The 20,970-nt window shown below is 32.6% G+C and overlaps 1 protein-coding gene across 3 annotated transcripts in view; it reads left to right on the top strand.

Moving 5' to 3' along the window:
- AKT3 (AKT serine/threonine kinase 3) overlaps positions 1-20,970 on the top strand; it is a 379,319-nt gene that overhangs the window by 283,944 nt on the left and 74,405 nt on the right. For all 3 annotated transcript variants that reach the window (XM_068541689.1, XM_068541691.1, XM_068541690.1), the window contains 2 exons: positions 8,123-8,337; positions 14,881-14,968. In XM_068541689.1, coding sequence (XP_068397790.1) covers positions 8,123-8,337; positions 14,881-14,968 — 303 coding nt within the window. The remainder of the gene's footprint in view (positions 1-8,122; positions 8,338-14,880; positions 14,969-20,970) is intronic.

The raw sequence follows: 20,970 nt of genomic DNA, 5'->3' as shown, positions 1-20,970 counted from the left end.
ATATTTATTAGGTATCATGCATTCTTTTAGGTGCTGGGAATACAAAGATCATAAGAAATGTTTTTTGTCCTCAGGTAGCTTGCTATATTTACTAAGGTGATAGGATATGTAAAATAATCATTACTGTGGAAGAAAATAATTGCTTTACTAGAATTATGTACAGAATGGTGAAAGGAAAAGGAAGGGTGGTGGGAGGGTCTGGTGACGGTAAAGAGGGAGCAGACTGAGAGGAGGCTGGACACATAGATTGGGATCAGAATGCAAAAGAGTTTAGATTTGATCTCATGGACAAGGAAAAATCACTTTTGAACTAAGAGCAGGGCAATAATGTGATCAGATATAGCTGGTCAGAGTTAGAGAGGGATTGGCAAGAGCCGAAACTAGCCTCTTCCCTTTACTTCAGATGGTATCTCTCACTTTCTTTGAACCTTGAAATTTCTAGTTCATACCATTATTAATGCCAGACTTTTCTTGATTAGTAGCTGCTTATCAGACTTGGAATATGTGCCTGAGCACTGCTTCTCTTTTGAAGGGCTCATTGTCAATATTTTCCCTTCTCCTCTTCTTATAGAAGGCTTGTTTACCCATTATGGAGAGATCTTTCTGCAACCTATCATTCATCTAGCAGTGGCATCCGTTACCTTTTAAACTGTTTTTTGTTTTCTTTTGTTTTTTTTTTGGCCGCACTGCACGGCATGGGGGATGTTAGTTCTCCGACCAGGGATCGAACTCGTGCCCACTGCAGTGGAAGCACAGAGTCCTAACCACTGGACCGCCAGGGATGTCCCTAAACTGTTTTAATCTGGTAGGAATGCTTTGCTGCTTAAAGACGGTTGAAGGGTATTTAAAAGATACTTCAAAAAGACTGTTAGAAATCGGTTCAAAGCTGATATATTAACTGTACTATATCTCAGGCTCATAGCTGATTTTTAAATAAACTTTACTTTTAAATGAACTTAAGTTTTTTCTTGTGGCAAAGACCACCGGGAAAAGAAAAGTTTTATAGTATAAAAATGCCATTTGTTGAAAAAAGGGTATTTTTAAAGTATTTGTTCTCTTCCTTTGATGAAGAATTATAGACCTTTATTATTAAAGGGAAAAAAATTGTGTCTTTTTTAAAAGAGGTTGCAGAGATACAGTCCTAGCAGGCATATAAACTATACATTTAGTGTGCTACATCTCTAAAAATGCATTAGTATATATAGTTTTAAAGTGTTTTTGCTCTTTCTTGTATTAGAAGGAAATAAATTTGACCTGCCATATATTAGGGACTATAAGATATTTTGAGGGGATTTTGTTTTCATAATCTTTACTATATTTTCATGCCTAGAAATTATAAAGAAATTAGAAATCACATATAAAATCTTACTGTTAAATTTTATTATTTGCCTTGGCTCTCATTGAATCCAAACCATCCTTTTATGCAGTGCTAATTATTTAGAGTCTCAGCTTTGCTCTTGAGTTAGCAGTACCTGATCAACTTTCCAACTGTAAAACAGTTTGAAAATCAAATGTAGCTTACATGCAAGACCCAACAAAATTAAAAGTGTTAAGTACGTTTTGGCAGTTCACTTTTATTATGCCCAGTCCTCAAATGTACCAGCAGATAATCATCTGAATGTTAGTTATTTTTCACATGCTTATGTGATCACACAAAAAGTACATGCTAAAAAGAAGCAGATGGTGACAGATGGGGAAGGTTGAATAAGGTGGTTTTGGAAACCTAGAGAAATGCACTTCTGTAATAGTGTAAAAATAAAAATTATTTGATAATCAAGTTAGAACTAACAAAAAGATTGCAAAAAATGACTTGATTGTTGGAAAATACGTAGTATCTAGTGGTGGTTGCTGTTCAGGAAAAAAGTGTATATAATTTTATTTCATATGTGTAAAATACTGTGTTTTTCAGTGGCTGAAAATGGATTTTTTGATGTATTCCTAGTTTTCAGAACCTCATTTTTGGAAAACATTTACTTGGTATCATTTTATTCACTTTTCTTTTGAAGTCTACTAGCTTTAATATCTTTTATAATATGTATTTTGACAATATCTGAAATAGACAAGAATATTTTGATAACTATTTTTAAAATTTCTTTATTTTATTTATTTATTTTTGGCTGCGTTGGGTCTTCATTGCTGCTCACGGGCTTTCTCTAGCTGTGGCTATCGGGGGCTACTCTTCGTTGCGGTGCGCGGGCTTCTCATTGCAGTGACTTGTCTTGTTGCAGAGCACGGGCTCTAGGCGCGCGGGCTTCAGTAGTTGTGGCATGCGGGCTCTAGAGTGCAGCCTCAGTAGTTGTGGTGCACGGGCTTAGTTGCTCCGCGGCATGTGGGATCTTCCCGGACCAGGGCTTGAACCCATGTCCCCTGAGTTGGCAGGCGGATTCTTAACCACTGCGCCACCAGGGAAGTCCTTGATAACTATTTTGATACAAAGATTTGCTTAAAGTCATTGTGATTCTATATAGATAATAGCACAAATGGAAATTAAATTCTATGTAAATGAAAGGCCAAAAGTATACAATAACTTCTTCAGAATGGGTTGAGAGAATTATGTAAATTAAGGGTGAAGGTAGTTGGTAGTATGGAGGGTAGTGTACATGGGGGGAGTAGTTAGAACCAAACTCGATTTAAGAGTACTAAATGGAATATTATTTATTTATTTTAAATACAACAAAGAATAAATGAAAAAGACAATTTTATGGGCTCTATCAATATTATCTTTAGGGGATCTTAAAATAAATGAATGAGGTCAAAGTTATATATGTTTGTACATTTCATCTGTAGATAAAAATAGTAGCACACATAGTTGCATTTTGCATACCCTTGGACAAAATTCTACTGGTTCTAACAGATTATGAAACTAAATCTCAAATTCTAAGCTTTTTGTAAAAATTAAAAGTTATTTTAGTAGCTTTCCCAAAACTGTATACATTCCTAATATTTTATTTAATTGTTAATGATTCATGTAACAATTATCGTCTTGAGGTGTTTTTGAAAACCTTCATCTTCCTGATGGTTCTAAAAAGGTCTCATCACCAATATTAAGGGGAAAATTAAGTAAATGAGCACAGTGATTAGTTCAGACAGAAGTTGTCTGCTTTATAGTTAGAATTTATATTTAAGAAATTCTGTCATGAGTTGGCTGACTGTTCATACTGTTTCTGGATAATATTAAAAACCATCCCATTTTGCTATATACCTGAAACTAACACAACATTGTAAATCAACTATATTTCAATTAAAAAGAATTTCATAGTAAAAAAAAAATATCATTTTGTCCCCAAATTGGATATTGTTTAAATATGAACAAAAATGATATTTTTAGTTCAATGTTAATGTCTCTCAACATTTATAAGTAGCAACTTTTACTTCCCTAGAGTTCTGTCAGTTCTTATAGTAGCTATTTTTCACCTAAAGTTCTTTTCAGTGTTATATAGTCTTTTGGTTTTAACAATCAGAATATTTGCATTCAGTCCTTTGGAATGATCCTAATTTAAGCACAGAGTTTAATTTTAAATTCTCTGCAACATAAGAACATATACAAAACTAACCCTAACTGGGAACACTAGTGATTACCTATAGTGTTTTACAATGGCCATTTTTACTTTGGTTACAAAGACCCAGTTTCTTAGAATCCCATATTGTTTGTTGCTTCAGGATAAAAAGGAAGTATAGAAATCTCTGGGAAGATATGCGTAAGTATGATTTAATCACCAGTATTGTATCCATTTAGCTTTTCTCCTTATCAGGAACGTTGCCTGTTCTAGGCAGAGAATGCTTTTGAAAATACGATGTTAGCTGCATGCAAGTACTTGTGTCTGCATGCTAGGAGGTAGCCATAAAGCTTACAGCATCTTAATTCAGAACAAATGGCACTTACAGTTTCAGTCTCTTTAGAATCATTAGAGCGGTTGAAAACTGGATATAAAGTATATATTTATGAAGAAAATACCAATAAACCATGGAATTCATAATTCTTATGAAATATATAGTTCTACCGAAGCTGCAATACATTTTAGAATCTGAATTAGAAGATCTGTGGTTCATTTTTTTAGCCAATTCCTGTGATGTTAGGAATATTAAAGGATTTCTGTAAATTATAAAGTATATAAATGTGTGTTTATATAGAAAACACACATATAAGTTACCTGAAATATAAGGTTACCAGAAAAAAATTTTTTTGAATTAGCGGTAAATTGGTTCATCCAAGTTCGCAGTTTAGTTTCACAACATAGGTGTACAGACAGTTTGTTTAGATGTTTAATTTTTTCCCCCATCTGTTCTGTCAGGATTATTGATTGAGCAGTAAGCCACTCCAGGGCATACATAGCCTCCTCATAACTGCTTGCCTTGAGTGCATTGTGTGGCCTGGCGAACAAGCTGAGAAAGGTGTTCCTTCAGCTTCCCAGTAAATCTTAATTGGGAAAAGAATATTGAAATGAATATGTTTTTTGAAAGTACCCAGTAGCCAAATATTTACACTGGGAACTTTAATTGATGGTATCATTTTAAAATATATAGTTTATTATTTAATGTCATTCTTTGAAATTAGTAACCATTCAAGAGCTGTTCATGGTGATTTTTTTAAACTCATCTGGGTTTTGATAAGTAGAAGTATCTACATTAAATGTTATCAAATATTAATCAAATATTACCAGAACATTTAATAGTAATTGATAACCTGCTGTGACTTCCTTGAGTCTTAGATTTTATTATATCATAAAGTGAAGCAATCTCTGGCTTCTAGTGGAAACATTGAAACTAAGACTTTTTTCCTAGAGCTTGTGCTCTGTGGGGGTGTTTATTGATATGACCTCTTGTCATTTTTTAACATTTACATTCTTTTAGTGTTCCAAATCCCCACTTGTTCTTTATCTCTGTTTGGGCATTTGTGTTAAATGTGCTTATAAAGTGAAGCTATATCTATGGTTACAGAGGACAGTAGGTGTAGAAGGAAATACTAAATGTCTGCATTCATATTTAAACCTGATTTTAGTTTAAACATTAGTGACATTGATTTCATGGAAAAGAGACACTGTCTTTAGTTTAATTCTTCAGGATAAGTCTTTCAGTGGATTATTTCTTTAGGAGCAGGTTTTGACCTGCATTTATATCTAGATTATATGATAAATTGCATTTTAATGCAGTTGAAATGTAACATCATTGTTGTACCTCTACATTACCATTTATCCTACTGGTTGGATCAGCCCTCATGATAACCATGAAGTAAATTAGCCTTTTGCTAAGGAAAAAAAAATCGTCAGAGGTAACCAGAAGGAATTGCAACTCTTAGGTTAAAGAATGTAAATTTTATATATTACTAGACTGTGGATTTTAATTTCACTCTGGAATTTCTACATTATTTCAAAGTATTGTATTTTGAAATAATTTAGATATAAGGAGAGAGAAAAGCCGTTGTATGAACAGTGGTAACATGTTTTTTATTATATAGCCACATGTAGAATATTATAATCACTTTTATTTTTATTTCTTGTGTATTTCATCTTCCAGCTGTCTTGAGGTAGGAGTTGAACAGAAATCTTTGTTTTTAATTGATAGCAAAGACTCTTAGATAAAGAGGCCTGGCTGAGTTGTTCGGGTATTTTCTCCTCAACATTGCCTAAGTTTTACATGTTAGTAAGATAATACATTACGTCAGATTTGTTCAGTACAAAGTAATACAGCAAACAGTTCTAATTGTAGCATTATGTATGTATATTTCAATTAAAGCTGGTATGTTCAAAAGCAAAACCACATATCTTGAGAATCAGTGTTCGTTTTACAAAGCTAAATAAAATATATTTTATTTTATCAAGCAGATTTTTTTACAATGCAGTTTTATTTTTCAGTTGCTTATTTCTCTTCAAAAATAAAACCGTTTTTTTATGTACTCACTTTCCCTTCTGGCTGCAAACCAGGTATTTAAACAAAAATAAAGGATTGCCAGTTTTGCCAGCTGGGGATGAGAACCCGGCTGGTGAAATGTGGGTTCGGGAGGCAGTTAATCCAGCTTTTATGCTTTTTATGGTTTCATGAAAAAAGAGGTTAAAAGCCACATTTGGCTCTTTATTGTACGTACCACTGTTTTGTTGCTGTTGTAGGAATGCAGTAAAAGGTTACTTATATTTAAAAATTTTTGTTATTAGGTAAAATCTTGCATCTATTAGATAAAGGCCTACAAACAGTACATTCTACTAATTGGATGTGGGAGAGATTCAAAAGTCACTGGTATTTAAAAATTATATATACAGCATTTCCTTTAAGTACACAGGTAGAATTCCTTCCTCTTCAAGTTGTTTCTTGTTTTCTATATGTTCTCACATTACTCATTTCAAACAAGTAGAAATTTTAAATATTTTTGGCTAAAGATAGAAACTAGAATTTATTGTTTTCCCCAAAAACATCTTGTTTAGTTTGTTATTTACAAAAGGGTTTTGGAAAAATGTAGAAACTGGACTTATGTTTATATATTGCCAATGTAGTTTCTAGTTGTCGTTAGCCACAAAACAATGATAAAATTGAATTAATACTAGGGATGTAATGTACAATATGATAAATATGGTTAACATGCTGTACGTTACATATGAAAGTTGTTAAGAGAGTAAACCCTAAGAGTTCTCATCACAAGGAAAAAATTTTTTTCTAATTCTTTAATTCTGCTTCTATATGAGATGGTAGATGTTCATTAAACTTATTGTAGTAAACATTTCATGATGTATGTAAGTTAAATCATTATGCTGTACACCTTAAACTTATACAATGCTGTATATCAGGTATCAAGCTGTATGTCAATTATGTCTTGGTAAAACTGGAAGAAAAAAAATCTTTTCATAGCATTTGAAAACACTACTAAATAGATCTTTAGGTAACATAGTTTTTTTCTTAAAATTACATTCTCCACCTTTAAATACCCTGTCTACCAAAGTGCCTTTCATAGTATTTATAGTAATCATAGTGTAGCTGTCAAAAATATTATGTGCATTTTATGAAATTAGTAGTTAAATTTTAAATAAAAGTCACATAGACGTAATCTTCAACAACATACTTAACTCTAAGAAAGTTTAGAACATGAGTACTACTTTGTTCTGTATCAAATTCTCTCTAATGTCATCAATTATAAGATTTTTTTTGATTGATTTATTTCATGTATATGGTTTTCTTGATCTGTTTATCCCAAAGCTAAGAGGATCAGATAAAGTAAGCTTTAAGATTATTCAAATATAGTATCTTAAAATAAAATATTGAAAGATCCAAATAGATAAAGAAAATTCCGTTGGATGAGGAACATATGCCGTAGAAAGGTAAATCAAATTTTACCTTTCTGGGACAAATGGCACGTCATCATGTTTCAGTTTGAACAGGTTGCTCTAACATAGCCTAACTTATACTTGCATATTGTTTCTTACTAAATTTATTTTACATGTAATGTGTTTGGGGAAATAAATTTAAGGTCATACACCCTACAAATATTGAGTCCATAATTTTTATTGTTTGCGTTTAATAGAAATTGTTGTGAGGTACTTAAAGGTTATTACAACCCAAACAGCAAATCTTTATATTCACTCTGTTGCTTAAATATTTCCTGAAAGAGTTTAAACATGTAGGGGCCTCCAAAAGTTTTTATATTTATTTTCATGGTTGTCATGCCCTGGACTCTTCTCTAGTACATTGCATTTGTTTACTCCTATCTTTCACTGTTTGATTTGTAGTAGTTGGTTCTTCTCAGTGCAAGAATGTGGTAGACACATTATGTTCTCTATAATCAGCACAGTTTAGCTCTAAGTTGTTACTTAAAGTACATGTTAGTGGAACCAGAATGAAAAATTAAGTAGGCCTAAGTGAAAATATGCAAATAGTTTTCATTTGATCCTTAGGGCACTCATATATTCATTTACTTAGAATCTGTTGCAATACCTTTTTTTGGTACCCAGTCATTTCTGGATATATATTGAACATTTCACGTATTTGGTGTGATTTATATCTTTTGTAGGATGCTTCATAATTTAAATGTCAAGATCTCAGAATAGCCTACCTAGGTTATGTAAAAATCTTATGTTTTATAAATAATGCTTTAAAAGCTAACATGTAAAAATTGATCTTTTACTGGTTTCACTTTTAGGTGTTAGAAGATAATGACTATGGCCGAGCCGTGGATTGGTGGGGCCTTGGGGTTGTCATGTATGAAATGATGTGCGGGAGATTACCTTTCTACAACCAGGATCATGAGAAACTTTTTGAACTAATTCTAATGGAAGACATTAAATTTCCTCGAACACTCTCTTCAGATGCAAAATCATTGCTTTCAGGGCTCTTGATAAAGGATCCAAATAAACGGTAAGCCGCAAATAACACACAGTGAGTTACTGATGAATGTGGTTAGGAATTGTGATATGGAAATTAATTCAAATATAACTAACTCCAAGAAGCAATGTATTTGGTGTAGACATCTTCCCACTGAGACACTGACTTATTTTTAACTGCATAATATAGAACATTTAAAAAATTTCCTCAACTCTTTCCTAACTTGGAAATTTTATACAGATTTTACCACATAAAGATTTTGAGAGTTTTATGAACAAACAGTTTCTTAATTGCCATGGTGCTTGCTATTGTGGGGATAGGAGGATCCCTTTTTTCCTTTCAGTCTCTGGGCTTTATATTTCTGCTGATTTACATTATAAAACAGAACTGTCTGTGTACTCTCCTCCCACATGTATGTATGTTAACATATCTAACTACATTTTTTGTTTGTCTTTGAAGATAATTCTTTTCCACGCATGGCTGAAAGGACTAATGGCAAAAATGTCTTTGCATACTTTGTATTTCTGTTTTTGTAGCTACAGCTATGACCTGAAGAATCCTACAGCTCTTTGCTTAATGAGCTATAGTATTCATTGTTCATGTTTATATATTTATTTACACATACATTTTATAAGTCATACATGAAATGACTATTAATTTTAAAATGTCCCTTAATATATGTGTTTGTATATACATGTGTATATTCTTTGTTCCAGTAGATATATATGCATATCAGTATGTCTCTGAAAATCTCTTAGACCTTAAGCGTCTTAAGGGTAGGCCATTTCATATATTGTTTAATCTTTTGTAACACCTCACATAATTTTTGTTAATGTTCTGTTTATGGTTGATGCTCAGTATGTATTTGTTGACAGACTGAATTAATGAGTGAAGGAATAAATGAATTTTAAATTGTGGGCTTTGTCTACCATAGAGATGGTTTCCATCGCATACTTCTAGCTTTTAAATTTGTGAGGAACATGATTTTACCTTCAGCAGAAATAAGCAAACATAATAAAAGAGGTACCATCTTTTTGCTTTGTGAAGAACCATTCAAACATGTTTCATAATTCTAGTAACTGAAACCTTACCTTATATTTATAAAGTGATTTTGTGTTCTTTGTCAGGGCATTTGCACATCTCTTGTTTCCCTTGCTTTTTAGTAGCCTGTGGAGTAGGTAGGATAGATATTATTCTCATTTCCATTTGATTGAGGAGAAAATAAGGCCCAGGGAGGGTTAAGTGATTTATCCTAGTTCTCACAGAAGATTCATGTAGAACAAGAATAGAAATCAAGTTTATGTGTGCCTATTTGATATTTCTCTTGTATCTTCTTTACAGTGCACCGTTTTCTTAGTTGAGGTTTTAAAATGTATTCCATTTGATGTGATTGTTTCACAACTATTGTAACAAGTGGTACTTGGCAATAGATAATCTTTATATAGAGCTAGGATTTCAATTTTATCTAGTTGAGTTTTGGATCTAATATTTGCCTTAGATTTCAAGGGCAGTGAATTTTTAACCCATCTTTTTCTGACTCCTTGTGGTTTTCATGTCTATGTCTCATTCATTTTTTTATTGTCATTTCCCACCCTCCACCCACACCCCACCCCCTGGGGATAGCACATAGTAGGTACTTAATAATTGTTGAATACACGTGAGGTAAATTTCTACGATGTTAGTGGCCTGGTATGTAGGACAACTCTTAAAGTTCTGTCTACCCAGAAGTTGATATTGTCTAAAGAGAAGATGTGGTATTTTTAACTATCTGGTATTTCCTTTTAAGGTAGATATGTCAAGCCCCTCCACTGCTACATTAAAATATTGGGAATGCAAGGATGAATAAGATGGATAATCTCTGCTCTAGTTGTTCATAGAATAATGTGGGGCACAAGACATATATTCACAGATGCTCAGGTTAAACTACATACAAATACTTTTGAAATTATTAGCTGTTAAGGGGATTGGAACACTTGAGCTGGTTCATGAAGGAGTTGGAATTTGCAGTGGCTTTCATGAAGAGAATTTTACATGTAAATAACAGCTAGAATTGCAAATGAACATGGCATTTGAGAAGTTCAGCAACTGGAGTGTAGAATATGAGTTGGGTAACATTGGCAGATGAAGCCGATATGTTAGATTGTAAGGACCTTATCTTTCTTAGAAAATATTTAATCTTTATTCAGAAGGGGATGAGAAGCCACTGAATTATTAAAAGTAAGGGATGGTGTAATCAGGTCTGTGTTATGAAAAGGTAACTCAGGAAGCTTTGTCATGGATAGATTAGAACAGTGAAGGGCCAGGGGCAGGTAGGCAGAGTAATTAAGAATACATATGGAATTGTCCAGATAAGACATGGAGTCCTTCCTAAAGCAGTTGTAAAGAGTGCTAAATAGAACTTTGTGAATGATTAAATAGAAATGGTGAGGAAGGGGAAGGAGTCAGGATGCCTCTGAGGTTTCCAACTTGGATGACTAGTTTGGAGAATGGAGTTATCATTAACAGAGAAGGAGTACAGGCAAAGGAGGAGGCTTGATGAGGTGGATGTTGATATTAGTTTTGCTACACCGAGTCTGAGGTTTCTATAGAAAACCTAGATGTCAAGCAGGCAGCTGAAAATAGTACCAGTGCTTAATAGAAACACAATAACTGATTTTCTCTGGGTATATGTCCAAGAGTGGGATTGCTGGGTCATATGGTAGTTCTATTTTTAGTTTTTTAAGGAACCTCCGTACTGTTCTCCATAGTGGCTGTACCAGTTTACATTCCCACCAGCAGTGTAAGAGGATTCCCTTTTCTCCACCTCCTCTCCAGCATTTATTGTTTGTAGATTTTTTGATGATGGCCATTCTGACCGGTGTGAGGTGATACCTCATCATAGTTTTGATTTGCATTTCTCTAATAATTAGTCATGTTGAGCATCTTTTCATGTGTTTGTTGGCCATCTGTATGTCTTCTTTAGAGAAATATCTATTTAGGTCTTCTGCCCATTTTTTCATTGGGTTGTTTGTTTTTTTGATACTGAGCTGCATGAGCTGTTTGTATATTTTGGAGATTAATCCTTTGTCCGTTGCTTCATTTGCAAATATTTTCTCCCATTCTGAGGGTTGTCTTTTCGTTTTGCTTATGGTTTCCTTTGCTGTGCAAAAGATTTTAAGTTTCATTAGGTCCCATTTGTTTATTTTTGTTTTTATTTTCATTACTCTAGGAGGTGGGTCAGAAAAGATCTTGCTGCAATTTATGTCAAGGAGTGTTCTGCCTATGTTTTCCTCTAAGAGTTTTATACTGTCCGTCCTGACATTTAGGTCTTTAATGCATTTTGAGTTTATTTTTGTGTATGGTGTTAGGGAGTGTTCTAATTTCATTCTTTCACATGTAGCTGTCCAGTTTTCCCAGCAAAGATGAACTTATTTGCAAAGCAGAAATAAAGACACAGATTTGGTATCCACAAACTTATGGATACCAAGGGCGCAAGGATGGGGTGGGATGAATTGGGAGATTGGGATTGACATATATACACTACTGTGTATAAAAGAGATAACTAATGTGAACCTACTGTATAGCACAGGGAACTCTATTCAATGCTTTGTGTGACCTAAATGGGAAGGAAATCTAAAAAAAGGGGACATATGTGTACATATAACTGATTCACTTTGCTGTACAGAAGAAACTAACACAACATTGTAAAGCAACTATACTCCAATAAAAATTAATTTAAAAAAAAGAAACACAAAACTGAATATTTGGATTTGGGATCTGTAGATACCTAGGAGGTAGCTGGAGCCATGAGAATAGTGAAAAGAGTAGAATATAAAAAGAAGGTGGCCTAGGACATAGTCTTGGGAAATGTCAAAATTTAAGAGGTAGAAAGAAGAGAAAGAGCCAACAAAGGACCCTGAAAAGTCTTTGGAAATGTAATCAAAGATAGCACTATAGTATACCTCTTTATTATTCCTATTCAACTATTTTAAATACTGCCTGAATTTCTCTGATACTCTTTACCGAATTGCTATCAGTTCTATCAAAGAGTCAGCTCTCATCTTGCTTTTATTTCTTATTCTTCATTACTTTATGATTATTCTATTAGTATCTCCTTTAGCCTCCTATGCAAATTTTGTAGGAAAAGCATGACCTCATGTTGCATTCAATAACACAAGGAAAATGTGAATTAGATGTTGTTTCTCGTTATGAAGAATCCATAGTAGCTGAGGATTTTAGTTTGGCTTTCTGGTATGGAAATTTGGTATTCTTAGACAAAAATATCTTAATGTAAATCATATTTTGATATAATTTTGACGTTTTAAATTGTATATTAGGGAGTCATTGACGTTGAAATTTTTGACAGTTTCACACTTTGAAGAAGCTTGTGTTAAAGAATCTCTACCAACTTCTAAAATGGCAGCCTAAGATTATATTCTTAGTCTTTGTATTGCATTCATGGCTGATACTTTAATTTTATATGTATTTGATAAATATAGATTAAATGCTGGCTATGTCCAATGCCAAACTATTGCTAGAGAATTGAGGGATGACATAAAAATGAAAAACTGAAGCTGAATTAAAACCTTTTAATTACAAAAATGATTACAGTTCTCCATTCCAACTCCTACCTCATCCATCATCTCATATATATAATTAAGATTGAAAACAGTATTGAAATAAACAATAACATAAATGTACGAAAATACAATGAACTGCTGATTTTTCTTGTGCATACTACTTTAATGCATACTTTGAAATGTTGAATAATTCTTTTCAGAAGCCTGTGTTTTGGTGTTTCTGCTTTTCTGGCTCCCTAAGCACAAGCTTTAAAACGCTTTTTGGATAATCCAGTACTGAACTCTCCCCTCCAAAGAATTTGCATTCTACCAGGAGAGAGACATTTACAACTTGAAATAGAATGAAAAAGAGTGAGGCCAGGGAGTCAAGTGCCGAGTGTTAACTAAATATAGATTTGCCAGTCTGAAAGTTGCAAATATGCATGTAACTATTATGATCTGATCCAATCTAAAAGTTCCATATCAGGAGTGTAGTTTATTCTGTATGAATCTTGAGATAGGAGACCTAGATAGTGGGAACTATAGGATCATCACTACAGATATTCAGATATCAGCTAATTGTTTTGTTTTCCATTCTGACAATGTGTCAGAGGATCCTGGATTCTTCCCAGTCGTGTATTTCTTATACCTAATAATAACCAGAATTCATTAAAATTGTATAATTGTTTGTTTTCTATGGCCTATTTGCGTTTCTTCCTACTCAGTGTTGTGTTGGGAGTTGAAATGTACCAGCTTAGAATAACCAATTGTTAAATTTAAAAAATTTTGTGAGCTGGTTGTTGAATACAGTCATTATTAAAAATTAAATTATATAAGCTTACAGTTAAATCAGGAACATTAAAATCACGGGTAAAAAATACTCAAAACTCATCACTCTTTAATAATGTTGTTAAATTTTACTCTTATCTATGCTTTTGAGGTTACTTATCTATTTTGCTTATATATTTTGAGGTTAGAAATACTATATAATGTTTTACTTCCACACATCTTGTATCAGTAAAAATAATAATATATATAAAATGCATTATATTGTATATGCATAATTTCCCTCAGAGAGCTTATTGTTAAGCATTTACCAGCACACATCATTCCTAACGATGAGTAAAATCAAATAAAACTTGCTGTATCAAATTCAGATTTAAATAGATTTCCTTTCTTTTCCTCTTTTCTTTCCCTGTCCTTTCTTTTTTTCTCTTTTTCCTCTTTCCCTCCCACCTTACTTCCTTCTCTGTTTTTTCTGTTTCTCTCATCCTTTCTTCATAGTGACTAGTAGGCACTATATGAAACTGAGAAAGCTAGAAAGCACCTGAATTTCAGATTCTGTCAGGTATCAGTTGAATAACAGTACCTTCAAAGATGGGGTGGGAATATTTTTAAAATTTTAATTTATATTGAAACTTGAATAGCATATTACATTGCAGTGATATTTCATAGATTAAATTTATCATTTCTGTGAAAATTCATTTGAGATATGAAAATAGTCCATGAGTTTCTGTCTGTTAGCAATGCTCTCCAAATTGTTTTTTCTAAGTAATTATCTAGTCTTTTCAGAATTTATGTTAACAAGGGTGCATTTTGACTAAAGTCGTTCTAAAATAAATTTGGTTTATAGAATTGACAGTAGCTACCATTTATTGTGCTAGGTACTCAATGTTATTTCTAACCCTTGCAATAATCCACCAGGCTGGTATTATTAATCCCAGTATACAGATGAGAAAACTGAGATTAAGCAACTTTTTAATTGTCATATACCTCATAAATTTCCGAGCCGGTTGCCTGTTTGAGGTTTGTCTCCAAAGCCTATGCTCTTTTCAAATACCATACTGTCCTGAGGCTAGTTCTTATTAATAGCATATTAGGAAAATTAGATCTTACAACAAAAGCTTTTTATTTTTATGGCTATTTATCACAAGAACCATTTACACACAGAAAATTACATTTCACAAAAACTTTGTAGTTATGCATTCAGCTTACGTAAACGTTTTATACTCATTTAATTTTATTTCTGTCCTCACAGCCTTGGTGGAGGACCAGATGATGCAAAAGAAATTATGAGACACAGTTTCTTTTCTGGAGTAAACTGGCAAGATGTGTATGATAAAAAGGTAGGTTATCTTCATGGCATAGTGTTTATATATTTTGGTTAAAATGAATTTACAGCAAAAAAATTTTTAAGTGAATAAAAGTTAATGATGTAATTATATTTTTCATTTTTACTCAGTCATTTAATTGAATATAGGACTTCTTAGCACAAAATTTTCTTGATAGTTTTGACTCCCAAAATGCATTTTGAAATTTTATTCAATGTGATCAAACAATTTTCCTTTTTTATCACAATAATTTGTTAGTTTGCTTCTCATCATTTCCTTAATTCATTAAAAATAAAGGCACCAATGTTATGTTATTCTTCAGGAAAACTAACTAGCAAAACAATCATAATTTTAAAACTTTGTCTCTATGCCTTTCATTTTAAAGTGAACTCTTCATATTTATTTATACAATTTCTTATTTTAAAAGGAATTTAAAGCAATTTAGTTTTTATATTTAACAAAATAATAAATGTATTTGTCTTCTTTGGAACATCTCTGTTATTTGAAACAGAACTTAAAGACCCAGAGAATGGATGCTACAAATTATATGATTTTATTTTTACTGTAATCTGCTTAGTACTTGTTTTTAATACTGCAGCATTTACTTAAGTTTAGGAACAGGAAATTATTGTGTTTGTTCTATCTTTAAAATTTTTTTAATTTTATTTTTACTACTTCAGATATTGTTAGTATAGACACTGATTTTTATATTTTGATTTTCAAATGCTCATATAAAAATTTTACTATGAAATTTTTATGTAGTTCAGCATTTGCTTAGAATTTTTATCTAGTCATTTTGTGTAGTTAGTCCTTCCATTTCAATTTATTCCAGGTTTCCATATTTTTCTCTAAAACATATATCAGTCAACATTTATGTAGTGTCTATTTTGTGCCAAATATTCTTCTCTATTAATTCCTAAAGATAGAATGATATCATATGAGTTATGAGGAAGTGAGACAAGTACTTCATTTTTGTATTATGTTACAGTAATAGGGAGTATGGTGATTTTGTAAGCATTTCCTGTAACTAGGTGTTTAAAATAGTTGCACCATGTTACGATACCTCTACTCAAACTTCACTTCAATTAAACTTACATCTCTTCAGCTCGGTGCTTTGTGACCACCTAGAGGGGTGGGATAGGGAGGGTGGGAGGGAGATGCAAGAGAGAGGAGATATGGGGATATATGTGTATGTATAGCTGATTCACTTTGTTATAGAGCAGAAACTAGCACACCATTGTGAAGTAATTATGCTCCAATAAAGATGTTAAAAAAAAAAAAAACTTCTGAGTTTCTACCATGTATAAAGCACTGAGGTAAGTATTGGATCCTTCTCAAATCTTATGAGAAGCTTGTGACCATTCTTAAGTTTCCTCAGTGTTTATTAACTTCATGTAGACAGGTATACATCCACTTTATAACACTGATGATATTCTTTATGAGTTGCATCCATATATAGCCCCTAATGCACTATGTACTGTTTATCATGTCAGTGCAATATAAAAGAACCCGAAATTGGGAGACTGGGATTGACATATATACACTAATATGTATAAAATAGATAACTAATGAGAACCTGCTGTATAAAAAAATAAATAAAATTAAATTAAAAGAAAAAGAACCTGAAAAAGAAATCTGAAAAGTATCAAGATCTTGGCATGCCTCCTAGAAATAATATATGGTCAGAGGTTTTCTTTGGCAGACAAAGTTATAAGCCACAACTAAATATTCCTTTGATATACCCTGTCCAAGGAGGATTCCACCACAACCACCAACAACAAAATATGACAGAAAGAAAAATTTCTTTAAGAGACAAATGTGGAGCACCAGTATGACACTGCTAACCTTAAAGAAGGGGCAAAACATGGACTTTCTTCAGTCCTATTCAGAGAGTAAGATATGCTACAAAGATTTCGTCATCAGCATGCAGCTTTTCATGTTAAATTGTAGTTTGGCATCACCTAGAGAACGCTCTGAGAACCCACTTAGCACACAGTGAAGAAGCAAGGCTTATCCTGTCACTGTTCCACTGGGCTCAACATGCCCAGAGCGAAGGTACTATTAAGATGTCTACCCAGGCAGCTCCCATGTGGTGAATGGAACTGGAGAAGCCAGCAAGTAGGGTAGGAGAAGGAGCTGCCAAAGCACAGCTTTGGATGATATGTGTGAAGAAATGAGTTTAAATTGTTAGTATGTTGATAAAAATAGTTGCTACTTAATTTGAGCAAAGATGTTAACTATCTTGCATAAAGAAGCGCAACCACAAAAATCACAAAGTTTCTACACTCATTTACGCCTGCTACAGGTTTACTCTGGGGGTGTGGGTAGTAATACTGGATGTCAGATAAGGTACTAATGTTTTCAGCCATCTTCACACACCTGAAGAAGAACAGCGTCATAGCAGCATGCTTAAATTTTGAGACTCCTTCTAAAAGGATGTGAAAATACGATTGGTTTTATTTGGGTTTGTATTGTATCACTAACAAACAAGGAATTAATTATAGGAATGCTAGTGCCAGTAGCTATTTTAATGAATTCATTTGTAATTCTAGTGTTTTCAAACGTTTTTAAGGGGTCCTATGTCTTTAAAACACGTAACTTATTCATAAAAGGTTAATTCATCTCTAAGATCAGGTATTTTTTTATTACAGTTTTACTAATGTGCTTTGGGACATTTATGACTTTTATAGATTTATTACATGATTATTGGCCATTTTTCTATATATTGTGGCAAACCTAGAGATGAAGGCACATGTAAAGATCCTGGTATCTTTAGGGGAAAGCTAAATCTCTTCCTAGGCAAAGTTAAAAGTGAATTAATCTTAATGACAAGTATCATGATGTACCACTCTAAAGAACTTGATACTGGAAGGTTGAAATACTCATCCTGGATCTGCTTCTTCCCTCTTGTGTGGAAATGGACAAGTTGTTTTACTCCCACATAAAATTATGATCTTTGAAGTATCTTCAAGCTTTAGGATTCTCTGGTAGGATATTTTATAATATGAATTTATCTAGTTAAATTTCTATATAAGATTTATACTCAGTTTGTCAACGTCTACAAAAAAGTCTGCTGGGATTTTCTGTGAGATTATGTTCAATTTATAGAAAAATTTGGGAAGAATTGGCATTTGAACATGCTATACGTCTCCATTTATTTAGGTCTTCTTTAATTACTCTCAGTAATATTTCATAATTTTCAGTGTTTAGTTCCTACCCATTTTTTGTTAAATTTATCCATAAGTATTTCATGTCTTCTGATGTGGATGGTATTTTTAAATTTCATTTCCATATTGTTTGCTACCAGTAGAAATAGGATTGATTTTTGTATATTGACCTTGTATGCTACAAGCTATTAGTTTTAATAGCTTTTTTTGTACGTGACTTAGGGTTATCTAAATAGGAGATCATATCTTCTATAAATAAAAAGTTTTACTTCATTTTCAATCTTCACGTATTTTATTTATTTATTTTGCCTTATTATATTGGGTAGGACCTTTCTACAAAGTGGAATAGAAATGATGAGAGTTGACATCCTGGCTTTGTTTCTAATCTTAGGGAGAAAACATTTTTTACCATTAAATATGACGTTAATCACATCTAGCGCTGAAACCTTCATTACTAAACGTCATTCTCCAGTAAAAAGAACCAAGGTTATTTGGAGAAGTAGTTGATCCCACAGCTGGGATGGGGAAAATGAAAGAAGAGCCCAAGGAATTCTGTGGTACCAGAAAATAAAAAAACAAAGGTAGATGGAAAAAGGTGCATGTTTGTAGGACACAGGAGCCAACCTTAAATAATTCCCAGTGGTGAAAGCTGGAACAATTTCAGTAGCAAAACAAATATTGTATATGACCAAAAATATAAGATACATATCCATGAGTCTATACTGCAGAAATTAATGATTGAACAAATAGATAAAATATTGAGAAGAGACATGTCTTCATTATAGGTGAATTCCAGTTAATAAATGTAGAAGGAATCAGGGAAATAGAAAATTACCATTAAAACACCAGAATAAAAATTGCTGTATGCAAGATTCACCAATGAATGTTAAAATTAGTGGGCAAAAGTTTAAGAAGGAGGATATTTGCATAGTGTCAACGTATCTTTCCCCAAATACTTATTTACAAAGATTAAAAGAGTAATTTTACAGTAAAAAGCCCTGGCAAACAGTCTTAAACCAAGTGATCAAGATTAATATCACCAGTAATAAGACACTGAAATCATTATAACCCATGATATGATGCCCTGAGAAGGCTGTATCACTTTTGTACTATTTTTCCTCAAAATGCATAACCTCAGTATAATCATGAGAAAACCTAAGAAACCCTCAAAAGTGTCAGCTTCATGAAAGGCAAGGAATGATTGTGGAACTTTCACAGATTGGAAGAGACTAAGGTGGCATGATGACTAAATGCAATGTGGGATTCTAGATTGGATCTTGGAATAGAAAAGGGCCATAAGTGGAAAAACTGGTGAAATCTAAATAAATTTGGTAGTTAATACTTTTGTACCAATTTAATTTATTAGTTTTGATAACTGTACTATGGCTGTATAAACTATTAGCATCAGGGGAAGGTGTGTAAAGGGTATATGGGAACTATTTGTACTATTTTTCTAAGTTTTTCCTAAGCCTAAAATTATTTCAGTATAACAAGTTATAAAACTTTGATCTAAGTGTAGGGTTTTTAATACCTCCTTTATTGGGTTGGGGAAGTTCCTTCTATTCCTCGTATGGTAACAGTTTTTATCATGAATAAGTGTTGAATTTTATAAAAAGTTTTTTGCATCTATTGCGATGATCATATGGTTTTTCTCCTTTATATTCTGTTAAAATGGTGAATTGTATTGATTGTTTTTCTAATGTTAAATGAACCTTCTATTCCTGGGGGAAAATCTGCTTACTTATGATATTATCCTTATTATGTATTGCTAGATTTGATACAATGTGTTCTTTAAAGGGTTCTTTGCATGCTTAAATCATTCATGATACTGAGGCGTCATCTTCTTTTCTTAGAATGTCTTTGTATGGTTTTCATTTCAGGATCATGTTTACCTTTTTAAAATGAGGTGAGAAATATGCCCTCCTCTTCAGTTGTATGGAATTGTTTCTGTAGAATTTATATTAAATGTTCCTTAAATCTTTGGTAGAATTTACCAGTAAAGCCCCTTGGGCCTACAGTTTTCTCATTGTTGGGAGGTTTGTTAACTATGAACTTAATTCTTGAATAGTTAAGGGACTATTCTGGTTATTCTTGAATAGTTAAGGGACTATTCTGGTTATCTGTTTTTTCTTGATTGAGTTTTGGTATTTTATGGCTTTCAAGGAATTTGTCATCTAAGTTTGCTAATTTATTGGCTTAAAAATGTTTGCAATATTCTCTTTATATCTTTATAGTGTTTGTTGTATATGTAGTGATGACTTCTTTTATTCCTGATATTGGTATATTGTTTTTCTGTGTTCAAAGTCATTAATTCTCATCTTTATTCTGCTTCTTTTGAGTTTATATTGCTTTTCTTTCTCTGTCTTCTTTAGGAGAAAGCTAAGATGATTGGCTTGAGACCTTTCTCTTTTTTCTAGCATAAGCACTTAATGCTGTGTTTCTATCTAAGGACAGTTAGCCATGCTTTGCGAATTTTGATATTGTTGTCTTTTCATTTCAAAATATTTTTAGTTCTTCTTGTGATTCCTTCTTAACTCAGGGATTATTCAGGAGAGTGTTGTTCACAACTTCCAAATATATGGATTTTTCAGACATCTTTCTGTTATTGATTCCTACTTATCTATGGTTGGAAAACATATTTCATATGATATTAATCCTTTAAAATTTATTGAGATTTGTTTTATGGTCGATAAAATGGTTTATCTTGGTGTATGTTTCATACACACTTGAAAAAAATGTGTATTCTACTTATATTGCATAAAATATTCTACCAGTATCCATTAGGTCAAGATGATTGACAGTGTTGTTTATGTCCCCTATATTATTACTGATTTTATGTCTACTTGTTCT

Source organism: Eschrichtius robustus, chromosome 3 (genome assembly GCF_028021215.1).
Source record: "Eschrichtius robustus isolate mEscRob2 chromosome 3, mEscRob2.pri, whole genome shotgun sequence".
NCBI classification, from domain to species: Eukaryota; Metazoa; Chordata; class Mammalia; order Artiodactyla; family Eschrichtiidae; genus Eschrichtius; species Eschrichtius robustus.
Note: the sequence above shows the minus strand (reverse complement) of the source record. Positions and strands in the feature narration are given on the sequence as shown.